General features: G+C 46.7%; 1 protein-coding gene across 1 annotated transcript in view; it reads left to right on the plus strand.

Annotated features, from left to right (window-relative positions):
* Positions 1–17,500, plus strand: part of dysf (dysferlin, limb girdle muscular dystrophy 2B (autosomal recessive)) — a 198,377-nt gene that overhangs the window by 84,307 nt on the left and 96,570 nt on the right. The window contains 6 exon segments of the mRNA XM_042328089.1: positions 1,297–1,439; positions 4,374–4,547; positions 4,710–4,797; positions 7,921–7,998; positions 16,944–17,125; positions 17,354–17,494. Of these exon segments, the coding sequence (XP_042184023.1) occupies positions 1,297–1,439; positions 4,374–4,547; positions 4,710–4,797; positions 7,921–7,998; positions 16,944–17,125; positions 17,354–17,494 (806 nt within the window).

A 17,500-nucleotide genomic window follows, 5' to 3' on the forward strand; every position in this document is an offset into this window, starting at 1 on the left:
GGACCATCACACTCCATCTATTAGACTGGACCATCACACTCCATCTATAAGACTGGACCATCACACTCCATCTATAAGACTGGACCATCACACTCCATCCATCTGGACCATCACACTCCATCTATTAGACTGGACCATCACACTCCATCTATAAGACTGGACCATCACACTCCATCTCTGAGACTGGACCATCACACTCCATCTATAAGACTGGACCATCACACTCCATCTCTGAGACTGGACCATCACACTCCATCATCATAAGACTGGACCATCACACTCCATCTATAAGACTGGACCATCACACTCCATCTATAAGACTGGACCATCACACTCCATCTATAAGACTGGACCATCACACTCCATCATAAGACTGGACCATCACACTCCATCATAAGACTGGACCATCACACTCCATCTCTGAGACTGGACCATCACACTCCATCTCTGAGACTGGACCATCACACTCCATCTATAAGACTGGACCATCACACTCCATCTCTGAGACTGGACCATCACACTCCATCTCTGAGACTGGACCATCACACTCCATCTCTGAGACTGGACCATCACACTCCATCTCTGAGACTGGACCATCACACTCCATCTATAAGACTGGACCATCACACTCCATCTATAAGACTGGACCATCACACTCCATCTATAAGACTGGACCATCACACTCCATCTCTGAGACTGGACCATCACACTCCATCTATTAGACTGGACCATCACACTCCATCTATTAGACTGGACCATCACACTCCATCTATTAGACTGGACCATCACACTCCATCTATAAGACTGGACCATCACACTCCATCTCGGAGACTGGACCATCACACTCCATCTCGGAGACTGGACCATCACACTCCATCTCGGAGACTGGACCATCACACTCCATCTCGGAGACTGGACCATCACACTATATCTCGGAGACTGGACCATCACACTCCATCTCGGAGACTGGACCATCACACTCCATCTATTAGACTGGACCATCACACTCCATCTATAAGACTGGACCATCACACTCCATCTATTAGACTGGACCATCACACTCCATCTATAAGACTGGACCATCACACTCCATCTATTAGACTGGACCATCACACTCCATCTATAAGACTGGACCATCACACTCCATCTATTAGACTGGACCATCACACTCCATCTATTAGACTGGACCATCACACTCCATCTATTAGACTGGACCATCACACTCCATCTATTAGACTGGAAGGATTTGTATGAATAACGTCTTTGTTTCTTTTGTCTCTTCTCTTCTTCCTCCAGGTTGGGAGTACGGCCTGACTATTCCCCCAGATCGGAGGCCCAAGGCCTGGGTACCAGCCGAGAAGATGTACCATACCAACCGCCGTCGCCGTTGGATACGCCTCAGACGCAGAGATATGCAGAAGATGGAGGCTCTGAAGAAGGTACTTCAAGTATAGACCTACATACCGACCTGGTGTCTTCTTCTGTAGAGATTACACAGAGACCGTTAGATACTGAACAGGTAGAGATTACACAGAGACCATTAGATACTGGACAGGTAGAGATTACACAGAGACCGTTAGATACTGAACAGGTAGAGATTACACAGAGACCGTTAGATACTGGACAGGTAGAGATTACACAGAGACCGTTAGATACTGAACAGGTAGAGATTACACAGAGACTGTTAGATACTGGACAGGTAGAGATTACACAGAGACCGTTAGATACTGAACAGGTAGAGATTACACAGAGACTGTTAGATACTGGACAGGTCTGTAGAGATTACACAGAGACCATTAGATACTGAACAGGTAGAGATTACACAGAGACTGTTAGATACTGGACAGGTCTGTAGAGATTACACAGAGACCATTAGATACTGAACAGGTAGAGATTACACAGAGACTGTTAGATACTGGACAGGTCTGTAGAGATTACACAGAGACCATTAGATACTGGACAGGTAGAGATTACACAGAGACTGTTAGATACTGGACAGGTAGAGATTACACAGAGACCGACTGATACTGGACAGGTAGAGATTACACAGAGACCATTGGATACTGGACAGGTAGAGATTACACAGAGACCGTTAGATACTGGACAGGTAGAGATTACACAGAGACCGTTAGATACTGAACAGGTAGAGATTACACAGAGACCGTTAGATACTGGACAGGTAGAGATTACACAGAGACCGTTAGATACTGAACAGGTAGAGATTACACAGAGACCGTTAGATACTGGACAGGTAGAGATTACACAGAGACCATTGGATACTGGACAGGTAGAGATTACACAGAGACTGTTAGATACTGGACAGGTCTGTAGAGATTACACAGAGACCATTGGATACTGAACAGGTAGAGATTACACAGAGACCGTTAGATACTGAACAGGTAGAGATTACACAGAGACCATTGGATACTGGACAGGTAGAGATTACACAGAGACCGTTAGATACTGGACAGGTAGAGATTACACAGAGACCGTTAGATACTGAACAGGTAGAGATTACACAGAGACCATTAGATACTGAACAGGTAGAGATTACACAGAGACCGTTGGATACTGGACAGATACTGGACAGGTCTGTAGAGATTACACAGAGACCATTGGATACTGGACAGGTAGAGATTACACAGAGACTGTTAGATACTGAACAGGTAGAGATTACACAGAGACTGTTAGATTCTGAACAGGTAGAGATTACACAGAGACTGTTAGATACTGGACAGGTCTGTAGAGATTACACAGAGACCATTGGATACTGGACAGGTAGAGATTAAACAGAGACCGTCAGATACTGGACAGGTAGAGATAACACAGAGACCGTTAGATACTGGACAGGTCTGTAGAGATTACACAGAGACTGTTAGATACTGGACAGGTCTGTAGAGATTGCACAGAGACCGTCAGATACTGGACAGGTAGAGATTACACAGAGACCGTCAGATACTGGACAGGTAGAGATTACACAGAGACCGTCAGATACTGGACAGGTAGAGATTACACAGAGACTGTTAGATACTGGACAGGTCTGTAGAGATTACACAGAGACCGTCAGATACTGGACAGGTAGAGATTACACAGAGACTGTTAGATAAAGGATATGTTGACATTACTTTTGAAATCAAATCAAACTTTGTGAGTTTAAAATTGCTACACACTTTACCCTGAAAAAAAGTCAAAGCAGACAAATAGCAGTAAAACATGGATATCACTTTTCTGTGATTTTACACAGATTTGTCCACAAGGGGGCACTCTGAGTACACAGAACAGAGTAGAGACCTCTCTCTTCCTCCTCTTTCTCTTCTTCCCGTCTCTCTTCCCTCTTCCTCCCCCTCTTTCTTCACCTCTCTCTTCCCCCCTCTCTCTTCCCTCTCTCTTCCTCCCTCCCTCTCTCTCGTCCTTCTTTCTTCCTCCCCCTCTTTCTTCACCTCTCTCTTCCCCCTCTCTCTTCCCTCTCTCTTCCTCCCTCCCTCTCTCTCGTCCTTCTTTCTTCCCCCCCTATTTCTTCTTCTCTCTCTTCCTCCCCTCTCTTCCTCCCTTCTCTCTTCCTCTCTTCCTCCCTTCTCTCTACCCTCTTTTCCTCCCCTTCTCTCTCTTCCCCCTCTTTTCCTCCCCTCTCTCTTCCTCCCCCCTCTCTTTCCTCCCTCTCTCTTCCTCCTCTTCCCTCTTCCTCTTCTCTCTCTTCCCTCTCTTCTCTCCCTCTCTCTTCCTCCCTCTCCTCTTCCTCCCCCTTCTCTCCTCCTCTCTTCCCTCTCTCTTCCTCCTCTTTCATCCCTCTCTCTTCCTCCCCTTCTCTCTTCCCTTTCTCCCTCCCTTCTCTCTTCTCTTCCCTCTCTCTTCCTCCCCCTCTCTCTTCCTCCCCCTCTCTCTCCTCTCTCTTCCCCTCTCTCTTCCTCCCCTTCTCTCTTCCCTCTTCCTCCCCCTCTTTCATCCCTCTCTCTTCCTCCCCTTCTCTATTCCCTCTTTCTCCCTCCCCTCTCTCTTACCCCCTCTCTTCCCTCTCTCTTCCTCCTCTTTCTCTTCTTCCCATCTCTCTTCCTTCTTTCTTCCTCCCCCTATTTCTTCTCTCGCTCTTCCTCCCTCTCTCTTCCTCCTCCTCTCTCTTCTTCCTTCTTTCTTCCTCCCCCTATTTCTTCTCTCTCTCTTCCTCCCCTCTCTCTTCCTCCCACTCTCTCTCCCCTCTCTCTTCCTCCCCTCTCTCTTCCTCCCCTCTCTCTTCCCCCTCTCTCTCCCCTCTCTCTCTCCCCTCTCTCTTCCTTCCCTCTCTCTCCCCTCTCTCTTCCTCCCCCTCTCTCTCCCCTCTCTCTCCCCTCTCTCTTCCCCCTCCCTCCCTCTCTCTTCCCTCTCTCTCCCCTCTATAGCAGCGACCAGATGAAGCAGAGAGAGAGGGATGGGAGTACGCATCTCTGTTTGGATGGAGGTTCCATCTTAAACCCCGGAAGACAGACTCATTCAGGAGGAGGAGATGGCGATGTCGTATGGAACCACTGGAGAAGACGGGACCTGCTGCTATCTTCGCCCTGGAGTGTTCACTGGTGAGAGAGTAGAGGGGGATGGTGGGAGGAGGAGAGAAAGAGAGACCGATATAGACTTTGGGAAAGAGGGGGGAATAGGTTGAAGAGGGTAGGTTTAAGGATGAAGGGTAAAATATAGAGGGACGAGAGGTGTTTTCTGAATCTGTTGTTCTCTTTCGCCAGGGGAGTGTGACGGAGGATAAGAGTGATGAGAAATCTGTGACGGCGACCTTTGGGGTCAACCGCCCTACCATTTCCTGCCTCTTCCACAGTAAGAAGCAAATATCTAATTCTTACACTGAGAAGAGAGGGAGAGAGATGGATTGTCAAGGAGAGGGAGAGGGAGCAAGAGTCAAGGAGAGGGAGGGAGGGAGCAAGAGTCAAGGAGAGGGAGAGGGAGCAAGAGTCAAGGAGAGGGAGGGAGGGAGCAAGAGTCAAGGGAGAGGGGAGGGAGCAAGAGTCAAGGAGAGGGAGAGGGAGCAAGAGTCAAGGAGAGGGAGGGAGAGGGGAGGGAGAGAGAGAGAGGGAGAGGGAGGGGGGAGAGAGGGATGGAGAGGGAGGGAGAGGGAGGGAGAGAGAGGGAGAGAGAGAGAGACATGGGGAAGGAGGAGAGGGAGGGAGACATGGGGAGGGATGGAGAGAGAGAGATGGGGAGGAAAAGAGGACGAGAGAGAGGGAGGAAGAGAGCGAGGGAGGGAGGGAGAGAGAGATGGGGAGCGAGGGAGGGAGAGAGAGTAATAAAAGACAAGATGAAAAGCTGGCCCCTCTAATAAACTAATCTAGAAACATAAATCTGTCTTTGGCTTCACATGAATTCTGCAGTCAAGGGTTTAATATCTAAAATATTATTGATGTATAAAAACCCTACTCATCATTATTTAACATCTGCATCCAACAACTGAAAGGACATTTGTACGACTCTTAACGAATAAACCTGCCAGCTACCCGGTCAGTCTCTATCTCTTACTTTCTCTCTCTCTCTCTCTCTCTCTCTCTCTCTCTCTCTTTCTTTCTACCTCTTCCCTCCTTTCTCTATCTCTCTCCATCTGTCATCCACCTGTGGTGTATTCTGGGAGAGCTCTGGTTCCAATCAGGCACACCTGTCTCCCCTGGTGACGTCGGTAGCAACAGGTGGCCGCCATGGAAACCTGTAATTGGTTCCAGTTATACAGTAACTAGACTGTGACCCTAGAATGACTCTGAAGAGGAGTGGAGGACGAATAGAATAGAGCAGAGGAGAATAGAATGGAATAATTTAATTCAATAGAAAAGGCTTCTAAAGTATGAAGTCAGGTGTCACCCTTACCTGCTATCTTACCTGCTACCTTACACTGCTACCTTACCCTGCTACCTTTCCCTGCTACCTTACCTGCTACCTTACCCTACTAGCTTACCCTGCTACCTTACCCTGCTACCTTACCCTGCTACCTTACCCTGCTACCTTACCCTGCTACCTTACCCTGCTACCTTACCTGCTACCTTGCCCTTACCCTACTAGCTTATCCTGCTACCTTACCTGCTACCTTACCCTACTAGCTTACCCTGCTGCCCTTAACAGCTACCTTACCCCCTACTACCTTACCCTGCTACCTTACCTTACCCTGCTACCTTACCCTGCTACCTTACCCTTCTACCTTACCCTGCTACCTTACCCCTACCTTACCCTGCTACCCTACCCTGCTACCTTACCCCCTTCTACCCTACCCTGTTACCTTACCCTGCTACCTTACCCTGCTACCTTACCCTGCTACCTTACCCCCTGCTACCTTACCCTATTACCTTACCCTGCTACCTTACCCTGCTACCTTACCCTGCTACCTTACCCTGCTACCTTACCCTGCTACCTTACCCTGCTACCTTACCCTACTACCTTACCCTGCTACCTTACTACCTTGTTACCTTACCCTGCTACCTTACCCTGCTACCTTACCCTTACCTTACCCCTGCTACCTTACCCTGCTACCTGCTACCTTACCCTGCTACCCCTACCCTGCTACCTACCCTGCTACCTTACCCCTTACCCTACCTTAGCCTGCTACCTTACCTGCCACCTTACCCTGCTTCCTTACCCCCTCCCTACCTTTACCTTACCTGCTACCTTCCCCTGCTACCTTACCCTGCTACCTTACCTGCTACCTTACCCTGCTATCTTACCCTGCTACCTTACCCTGCCACCTTACCCTTCTACCTTAGCCTGCTACCTTACCTGCCACCTTACCCTGCTTCCTTACCTGCCTCCCTATCTTCTACCTTACCTGCTACCCACCACTACTCCACCCCTATGGCCATTCTTTGTCTTTTACTCTGCCCCCATTTTAGACACTCTGCATCCCCCCTCTGCCTCCACCCCATTAGACATGCTGTTCCCTCTATGGTCACCCCCCCCCTCTGCCTCCACCCCAGTAGACATGCTGTTCCCTCTATGGTCACCCCCCTCTGCCTCCACCCCAGTAGACATGCTGTTCCCTATATGGTCACACCCCCCTCTGCCTCCACCCCAGTAGACATGCTGTTCCCTCTATAGTCATCCCCCCCTCTGCCTCCACCCCAGTAGACATGCTGTTCCCTCTATAGTCATCCCCCCTCTGCCTCCACCCCAGTAGACATGCTGTTCCCTCTATAGTCATCCCCCTCTGCCTCCACCCCAGTAGACATGCTGTTCCCTCTATAGTCATCCCCCCTCTGCCTCCACCCCAGTAGACATGCTGTTCCCTCTATAGTCATGCTGTTCCCTCTATAGTCCCCCCTCTGCCTCCACCCCAGTAGACATGCTGTTAGACATGCTGTTCCCTCTATAGTCCCCCCCTCTCCACCCCATAGTCATCCCCCTCTGCCTCCACCCCAGTAGACATGCTGTTCCCTCTATAGTCATCCCCCCTCTGCCTCCACCCCAGTAGACATGCTGTTCCCTCTATAGTCATCCCCCTCTGCCTCCACCCCAGTAGACATGCTGTTCCCCCCCTCTATAGTCATCCCCCTCTGCCTCCACCCCAGTAGACATGCTGTTCCTCTATAGTCCTGCCTATAGTCACCCCCCTCTGCCTCCACCCCAGTAGACATGCTGTTCCCTCTATAGTCATCCCCCCCTCTGCCTCCACCCCAGTAGACATGCTGTTCCCTCTATAGTCATCCCCCTCTGCCTCCACCCCAGTAGACAGGCTCATGTATTTATTAATCACAGTAGTTAAGATGTTCTGTCTATAGTATTATTATATTATTGGTTATTGTCATTGTTTTGTATTTCACTTAGTCCTGCATGTTGGAGCTCGATACCTATGATTTCTCACTGTACCCTGCAATCCCACCTGTAACCCTGGACTTGTGACTATCTCAACCTTCTTTCTCTCTATATATGACGCTAAGGTGTGTGTGTGTGTGTGTGTGTGTGTTTCAGGTGGGACTCGCTACCACCTGCGCTGTTACCTGTACCAAGCCAGAGAGCTGCTAGCCATGGACAAAGACAGCTTCTCAGGTAGTCTGGTGACTAAACTAACAACTCTCATGTGGCTTCCTCTCTCCTCTCTGTAACTGAAACTTTTGTTGTGCTTCTCAGAACTGTGGAATGAGGCAAATGTGTTCTTAAAGACCTAATGGCATCGTGTTAAACTGGTTGAACCCTAGATGACGTCATATTAAACTGGTTGAACCCTAGATGGCCTCATATTAAACTGGTTGAACCCTAGATGGTGTCATATTAAACTGGTTGAACCCTAGATGACGTCATATTAAACTGGTTGAACCCTAGATGGCCTCATATTAAACTGGTTGAACCCTAGATGGTGTCATATTAAACTGGTTGAACCCTAGATGACGTCATATTAAACTGGTTGAACCCTAGATGGTGTCATATTAAACTGGTTGAACCCTAGATGGCCTCATATTAAACTGGTTGAACCCTAGATGGCCTCATATTAAACTGGTTGAACCCTAGATGGTGTCATATTAAACTGGTTGAACCCTAGATGACGTCATATTAAACTGGTTGAACCCTAGATGGCCTCATATTAAACTGGTTGAACCCTAGATGGTGTCATATTAAACTGGTTGAACCCTAGATGACGTCATATTAAACTGGTTGAACCCTAGATGGTGTCATATTAAACTGGTTGAACCCTAGATGACGTCATATTAAACTGGTTGAACCCTAGATGACGTCATATTAAACTGGTTGAACCCTAGATGACATCATATTAAACTGGTTGAACCCTAGATGGTGTCATATTAAACTGGTTGAACCCTAGATGGCCTCATATTAAACTGGTTGAACCCTAGATGGTGTCATATTAAACTGGTTGAACCCTAGATGACGTCATATTAAACTGGTTGAACCCTAGATGACGTCATATTAAACTGGTTGAACCCTAGATGACGTCATATTAAACTGGTTGAACCCTAGATGACGTCATATTAAACTGGTTGAACCCTAGATGGTGTCATATTAAACTGGTTGAACCCTAGATGGCCTCATATTAAACTGGTTGAACCCTAGATGGTGTCATATTAAACTGGTTGAACCCTAGATGGTGTCATATTAAACTGGTTGAACCCTAGATGGTGCCATATTAAACTGGTTGAACCCTAGATGGCCTCATATTAAACTGGTTGAACCCTAGATGGCCTCATATTGAACTGGTTGAACCCTAGATGGCCTCATATTAAACTGGTTGAACCTAGATGGTGTCTAGATGGCCTCATATTAAACTGGTTGAACCCTAGATGGTGTCATATTAAACTGGTTGAACCCTAGATGGCCTCATATTAAACTGGTTGAACCCTAGATGGTGTCATATTAAACTGGTTGAACCCTAGATGGCCTCATATGAAACTGGTTGAACCCTAGAGATGGCCTCATATTAAACTGGTTGAACCCTAGATGGTGTCATATTAAACTGGTTGAACCCTAGATGGTGTCATATTAAACTGGTTGAACCCTAGATGGCCTCATATTAAACTGGTTGAACCCTAGATGGCCTCATATTAAACTGGTTGAACCCTAGATGGCCTCATATTAAACTTGTTGAACCCTAGATGGTGTCATATTAAACTGGTTGAACCCTAGATGACATCATATTAAACTGGTTGAACCCTAGATGGCCTCATATTAAACTGGTTGAACCCTAGATGTCCTCATATTAAACTGGTTGAACCCTAGATGGTGTCATCTTAAACTGGTTGAACCCTATATGGCCTCATATTAAACTGGTTGAACCCTATATGGCCTCATATTAAACTGGTTGAACCCTAGATGGCCTCATATTAAACTGGTTGAACCCTAGATGGCCTCATATTAAACTGGTTGAATGTACACAAAATCTACTCCTGTTCAACCCCTTGTCAAATCCTACTCCTGTCCCATCCCTTGCCAAAGTGAGTCCCTTCCGTGGGAGAGTCAGAGACAGACATGAGTTGGTAGGGAACACATTGAGAATATTTATGAACCCAGCGTAGAGGTCCCAGCGTAGAGGTCCCAGCGGTGAGGTCCCAGCGGTGAGGTCCCATCGGTGAGGTCCCATCGGTGAGGTCCCAGTGTAGAGGTCCCAGCGTAGAGGTCCCAGCGTAGAGGTCCCAGCGTAGAGGTCCCAGCGTAGAGGTCCCAGCGTAGAGGTCCCAGCGTAGAGGTCCCAGCGTAGAGGTCCCAGAGTAGAGGTCCCAGGGTAGAGGTCCCAGCGTAGAGGTCCCAGAGTAGAGGTCCCAGCGTAGAGGTCCCAGCGTAGAGGTCCCAGAGGAGATATTGATGAAAGAGTAAAAAAAAAGAGCACATTAATTAAAGTAGATTCACATCAGCACGGGATGGAACACTGAGAGAAATAGGGAAGAAAGAAAGAAACATTTAGAGGTATAGTTGAGTGAGACAGAGAAGGAGAATGAAAGAAAAAGATTGAGAGGGGGAGAGAAGGAGAGAAAGAGGGAGAGATAATATTGTTTTTCTTCTGGAACAGTGGAGAAATAGGGAAACTATAGCTACTTTGTGTGTGTGTGTGTGTGTGTGTGTGTGTGTGTGTGTGTGTGTGTGTGTGTGTGTGTGTTTTTCTTCTTGTGTGTGTGTGTGTGTGTGTGTGTGTGTGTGTGTGTGTGTGTGTGTGTGTGTGTGTGTGTGTGTGTGTGTGTGTGTGTGAAACTTAACTAGGGGTGAGTGAATCCAGCGCTGTAGTGATTTATAATTCTGCTCTGAGATCCAGATTCTCTCTCTCTCTCACACACACACACACACACACACACACACACACACACACACACACACACACACACACACACACACACACACCAGCCTTCGTAACGGCCCAGATGAGTTGATGGATGGGGTAGATTATGTATCAAGCAGTCTTTCTGTGTGTCAGGCTCTTTCAGCCCTGCAGATAGATTAAACACAATCAAAGGATTTCACTTCAAGGGCCTCCTCTCTCTCCCTCTGTCTTTCTTTCTCTCTCTCCCCCCCTCTCTCTCTCTCTCTCTCCCTCTCTCTCTTTTACTTTCCACTCTCTCTCTCCCCCTTTCATCTCTCTTTCTTTCCCTCTCTCTCTCCCCTTTCTCACTCTCTTTCCCCTACCTCCCCCTCTATCTCTGTCCCTACTTCTCTTCTCTTTCCTTCCCTCTCTCTCTCTCCCTCTCTCTTCCCCTGTCTCACTTTCTTTCTCTCTCTCTCTCTCTCTCTCTCTATTTCTTTCTCTCTCTCTCCCTATTTCTCTCTCTCTCTCTCTCTCTCTACCTCTCTCTCTCTCTCTCTACCTCTCTCTCTCTCTACCTCTCTCTCTCTCTACCTCTACCTCTCTCTCTCTACCTCTCTCTACCTCTCTCCCTCTCTACCTCTCTCTCTCTACCTCTCTACCTCTCTCTCTCTCTCTCTCTCTCTCTCTACCTCTCCTCTTTGTCCAACTGAACCCTGTGTTTTGAGGGTGACTGCCCCCTCCAGTTATTCCCCTCTCCCCTCGTTTTGGGGGCTCCTGTACCCAGTCCTTACCCCTTCCCTAATTCCCAAATCTGGGAGTGTTTATTTACCCACTGATTCCCGATGTGGCCCTGACTGACTGTGTGTGCAAGCCTGCACGTGCGCGGCTTTGTGAGTGTGTTGTTATTGCCTTTCCCCCCCTTGTGAGAAGCCAAGTAATTTCTTATATAGTCCGGGGGAGACGATGGAGGGACATCAACGACTTCGGAATGCTGAAAAGCCTGGAGCCTCGGAAGTTTATTATTCCAAGCCACGTAAAGACCCTCGGAGAGGAACGTTTCAGTCTGGGAAAAAAAAAACAGAAGCAGTCCCAGCCTTGATTAACCTCAACCCTGTATAGAGTTTCAAAGCTACCGGTAATTTGTCAAAGCTTCCGGAATCTTCCGTAATTTCGATAATTTAACATGTAATCGATGGCAATCTATAAAAACTTTGACAATTTATACTTCAATACAATTTTTTTTTGTTTAAATTCACATGTAGAATTAATTTGTTATATCTGTGTCCATATTGTCTGAGTTTCTAGTAAAAAAAAGACCGTATGGTTCAAGAGAAAACAGCCACCTCCCCCTTTATAAAATAGAAAATCTAATCAACTATGGCAATTTCAATTAACCATGCAACTCTTCCAACTGTTGACTTTCGTCACAACTGCCACCAAACATTTACAACAAAGACAAATAGATGTGTGAGAATAAAATATGAATAATATTTCATGCCGAAACCCTCAAATTAAACACCAATGGTATTCAAGTTGATAGTTTATATTTAGGGTAATGTTTTACAGATTTGTTTTTTACTTTAAAATCATCTTATTTGTGACCTCAGAAAAGCTTCAGTTCGTCGGGTCATGGGCTCTACAAGGTGTCAAGCGTTCCACAGGGATGTTGGCCCATGTTGATTCCAATGCTTCCCACAGTTGTGTCCAGTTGGCTGGATGTCCTTTGGGTGGTGGACCTACGGGAAACTGTTGAGTGTGAAAAACCCAGCAGCATTGCAGTTCTTGACAAACCGGTACGCCTGACACCTATTACCATACCTTGTTCAAAGGAACTTAAATATTTTGTCTTGCACTGGTCTATAGTAGTGCACTATATAGGGAATAGGGTTCCAGCCCTGGTCTAAAGTAGTGCACTATATAGGGAATAGGGTGCCAGTCCTGGTCTAAAGTAGTGCACTATATAGAGAATAGGGTTCCAGCCCTGGTCTAAAGTAGTGCACTATATAGGGAATAGGGTGCCAGTTCTGGTCTAAAGTAGTGCACTATATAGGGAATAGGGTTCCAGCCCTGGTCTAAAGTAGTGCACTATATAGGGAATAGGGTGCCAGTCCTGGTCTAAAGTAGTGCACTATATAGGGAATAGGGTGCCAGTCCTGGTCTAAAGTAGTGCACTATATAGGGAATAGGGTGCCAGCCCTGGTCTATAGTAGTGCACTATATAGGGAATAGGGTGGCAGTCCTGGTCTAAAGTAGTGCACTATATAGGGAATAGGGTGCCTAATGTCTATTTTAACATGTGACAGGGCCAGACTGCTGTGTTAATAGGACGTACCCAAAAGGGCCACTAGATATCTTGTGATAAATTACATAATATTCTGGTAAACTTAAAGTTTAAGAAGTCATATAGGGAATACAGTGCATAAAGTAGTGCACTATAGGGTACCAGCCCTGGTCTAAAGTTTTCCACATATTGGGAATGGGTGCCAGCCCTGGTCTAAAATGTATAGGGTTCCAGCCCTGGTCAGGGAATAGGGTTCCAGCCCTTTTTCCCCACTCATCAATCTAGGGAATAGGGTGCCACTACCCCTGGTCTACCCCATAGTAGTGCACTATATAATGACATCAGGGTGCCATAATGACATAACAGTAGTGACATCACAATACCCCATAATGAGGGTGCCAGTCCTGGTCTAAATAGTGACATCACAATGCCCATAATGACATTTCACAATACCCCATAATGACATCACATTACCCCATAATGACATCACACTACCCCATAATGACATCACACTACCCCATAATGACATCACACTACCCCATAATGACATCACACTACCCCATAATGACATCACAATACCCCATAATGACATCACACTACCCCATAATGACATCACAATACCCCATAATGACATCACACTACCCCATAATGACATCATAATATTCATAATGACATAAAGTTTAATGACATCATATAATGACATCACAATACCCCATAATGACATCACATTACCCCATAATGACATCACACTACCCCATAATGACATCACATACCCCAAAATGACATCACACTCCCCCCATAATGACATCACACTACCCCATAATGACATCACAATACCCCATAATGACATCACACTACCCCATAATGACATCACAATACCCCATAATGACATCACACTACCCCATAATGACATCACACTACCCCATAATGACATCACAATACCCCATAATGACATCACACCATACCCCATAATGACACAAACACCCCATAATGACATCACACTACCCCATAATGACATCACACTACCCCATAATGACATCACACTACCCCATAATGACATCACACTACCCCATAATGACATCACAATACCCCATAATGACATCACACAATTACCCCATAATGACATCACACTACCCCATAATGACATCACACTACCCCATAATGACATCACACTACCCCATAATGACATCACACTACCCCATAATGACATCACAATACCCCATAATGACATCACACTACCCCATAATGACATCACACTACCCCATAATGACATCACACTACCCCATAATGACATCACACTACCCCATAATGACATCACAATACCCCATAATGACATCGCACTACCCCATAATGACATCACACTACCCCATAATGACATCACACTACCCCATAATGACATCACACTACCCCATAATGACATCGCAATACCCCATAATGACATCGCAATACCCCATAATGACACCACAATACCCCATAATGACATCACAATACCCCATAATGACATCACACTACCCCATAATGACATCACACTACCCCATAATGACATCACACTACCCCATAATGACATCACACTACCCCATAATGACATCACACTACCCCATAATGACATCACAATACCCCTTAATGACAAAGCAAAAACAGTATTTTTGTCAACAAAAAAAAAAGCAAATAAAATGCAAACTGAAAGATCACATTTAGTATTCAGACCCTTTACTCAGTACTTTGTTGAAGCACCTTTGGCAGCAATTACATCCTAGAGTCTTCTTGGGTATGAAGCTACAAGCTTGGCACACCTGTATTTGGGGAGTTTCTCCCATTCTTCTCTGCAGATCCTCTCAAGCTATGTCAGATTGAATGGGGAGCGTCGCTGCACAGCTATTTTCAGGTCTCTCCAAGATGTTTGATTTGATTCAAGTCTGGGCGCTGACTGGGCCACTCAAGGACATTCAGAGACTTGTCCCAAAGCCACTCCTTCATTGTCTTGGCTGTGTGTTTTGAGTCGTTGTCCTGTTGGAAGGTGAACCTTCGCCCCACTGTGAGGTCCTGAGCGCTCTGGAACAGGTTTTCATCAAGGATCTCTCTGTACTTTGCTCCGTTCATCTTTGCCTCAATCCTGACTAGTCTCCCAGTCCCTGCTGCTGAAAAACATTCCCTCAGCATGATGCTGCCACCACCATGCTTCACCGTAGGGATGGTGCCAGGTTTCCTCCACACGTGACGCTTGTCAGGGTTTTAAAGGGAGGATTTAAAACCCTGTACTGTATCCTCCCTTTAAAACCCTGTATCCTCCCTTTAAAACCCTGTACAGTATCCTCCCTTTAAAACCCTGTACTGTATCCTCCCTTTAAAACCCTGTATCCTCCCTTTAAAACCCTGTATCCTCCCTTTAAAACCCTGTACTGTATCCTCCCTTTAAAACCCTGTATCCTCCCTTTAAAACCCTGTACAGTATCCTCCCTTTAAAACCCTGTATCCTCCCTTTAAAACCCTGTATCCTCCCTTTAAAACCCTGTACCCCCCTTTAAAACCCTGTACCCCCCTTTAAAACCCTGTACTGTATCCCTCTTTAAAACCCTGTATCCTCCCTTTAAAACCCTGGACAGTATCCTCCCTTTAAAACCATGTACTGTATCCTCCCTTTAAAACCCTGTATCCTCCCTTTAAAACCCTCCCTTTAAAAACTGTATCCTCTCTTTAAAACCCTGTATCCTCCCTTTAAAACCCTGTACAGTATCCTCCCTTTAAAACCCTGTACTGTATCCTCCCTTTAAAACCCTGTATCCTCCCTTTAAAACCCTGTACCCCCCCTTTAAAACCCTGTACTGTATCCTCCCTTTAAAACCCTGGATCCTCCCTTTAAAACCCTGGACAGTATCCTCCTTTAAAACCCTATATCCTCCCTTTAAAACCTTATATCCTCCCTTTAAAAAATCCTCCCTTTATATCCTCCCTTTAAAACCCTATATCCTCCCTTTAAAACCCTGTATCCTCCCTTTAAAACCATGTACAGTTTCCTCCCTTTAAAACCTTATATCCTCCCGTTAAAACCCTATATCCTCCCTTTAAAACCCTGCACACACACAGACAGCAGATGGAAGGTTGGTGTGTGTTTATCATGAGGTTAGATGGTTGGTGTGTCTTTGTGTCTAGGTTTTCTACAGGCCATCAGTTCAGAGAGACGATGTTTCCTAAAACATCTAGGTTTTCTACAGAGCCGTACATACATACACCGTACATCTCCCGACATTCATTGAAAAAGTAGAACCTAAAACCTAAAATAGTTACTCTGCTGTCTCCATGAGAAGAGGCAGGATGAGAACCCTTTGAAGAACCCTTTTGGTTCCAAGTAGAACCCTTTTGGGTTCCATGCAGAACCCTTTCCACAGAGGGTTCTACATGGAACCCAAAATGGTTCTACCTGGAACCAAAAATAGTTCTATGTGGAACCAAACAGGGTTTTCCTATTGGGACAGCCAAAGAACCCTTAATTCTAAGAGTCTATACCATAATGTCCTTCGTCCACCACTCCCTGATTCCAACCTGGTTTAAACCCCTCCCTCTTTCTCTCTCTGTCTCTCTCTCTCTCTCTCCCTCTCCCTCTCTCTTTCTCTCTCTCTCTCCCTCTTTCTCTCTCTCTCCCTCTCTCCCCCTCCCTCTCTCTCCCTCTCTCCCCCTCCCTCTCTCTCCCTCTTTCTCCCTCTCTCCCCCTCTCTCTCTCTCCCTCTCTCTCCTGCTCTCTCTCCCCCTCCCCCTCTCTCTTTCTCTCCCCCTCTCTCCCCCTCTCTCCCTCTCTCTCCCTCCCTCTCTCTCCCCTCCCTCTCCCTGCTCTCCTTCTCTACCTCCCTACTCTCCCTGCTCTCCCTGCTCTCCCTCTCTACCTCCCCCTCTCCCTGCTCTCCCTCTCTACCTCCCTACTCTCCCTGCTCTCCCTCTCTACCTCCCTACTCTCTCTCTCTACCTCTCCTCCAGATTCCTATGCCATAGTTTCGTTCCTCCATCAGAGCCAGAAGACTGTGACTGTGCGTAACACGTTGAACCCCACCTGGGACCAGACACTCATCTTCTATGAGGTGGAGGTGTTTGGAGATGCTGATGTGACAGAGAGAAGCCCTCCTAACATCGTGGTGGAGCTGTACGATCAGGATACATATGTGAGTCCGTCAAACAGGCAGATAAGCAGGCAGACAAGCAAACAGGCCGGTAAGCAGGCAGACAAGAAAACAGGCAGATAAGTAGGCAGGCAGGTAAGTAGGCAGACAACCAGGCAGGTAAGTGCAGGCAAGCAGGCAGGCAAGTAGATAATCAATCTGATAACTGATTTCATCAACCCTGTGTCTTCCTGTGGGCGACTGTCTTGTCATTCCCCTCCGATCCCATAGGGGGCAGATGAGTTTATGGGTCGCTGTGTGTGTCAGCCCTCCACGACCCCCTCCCCTCGTCTGGCCTGGTATCCAATCAGGATGGGAGACAGGAGCGCAGGAGAACTACTGGCTGCCTTCGAACTCATACGACGAGAGAAGGTGTGT

Source organism: Oncorhynchus tshawytscha, linkage group LG10, assembly GCF_018296145.1.
Source record: "Oncorhynchus tshawytscha isolate Ot180627B linkage group LG10, Otsh_v2.0, whole genome shotgun sequence".
NCBI lineage: Eukaryota > Metazoa > Chordata > Actinopteri > Salmoniformes > Salmonidae > Oncorhynchus > Oncorhynchus tshawytscha.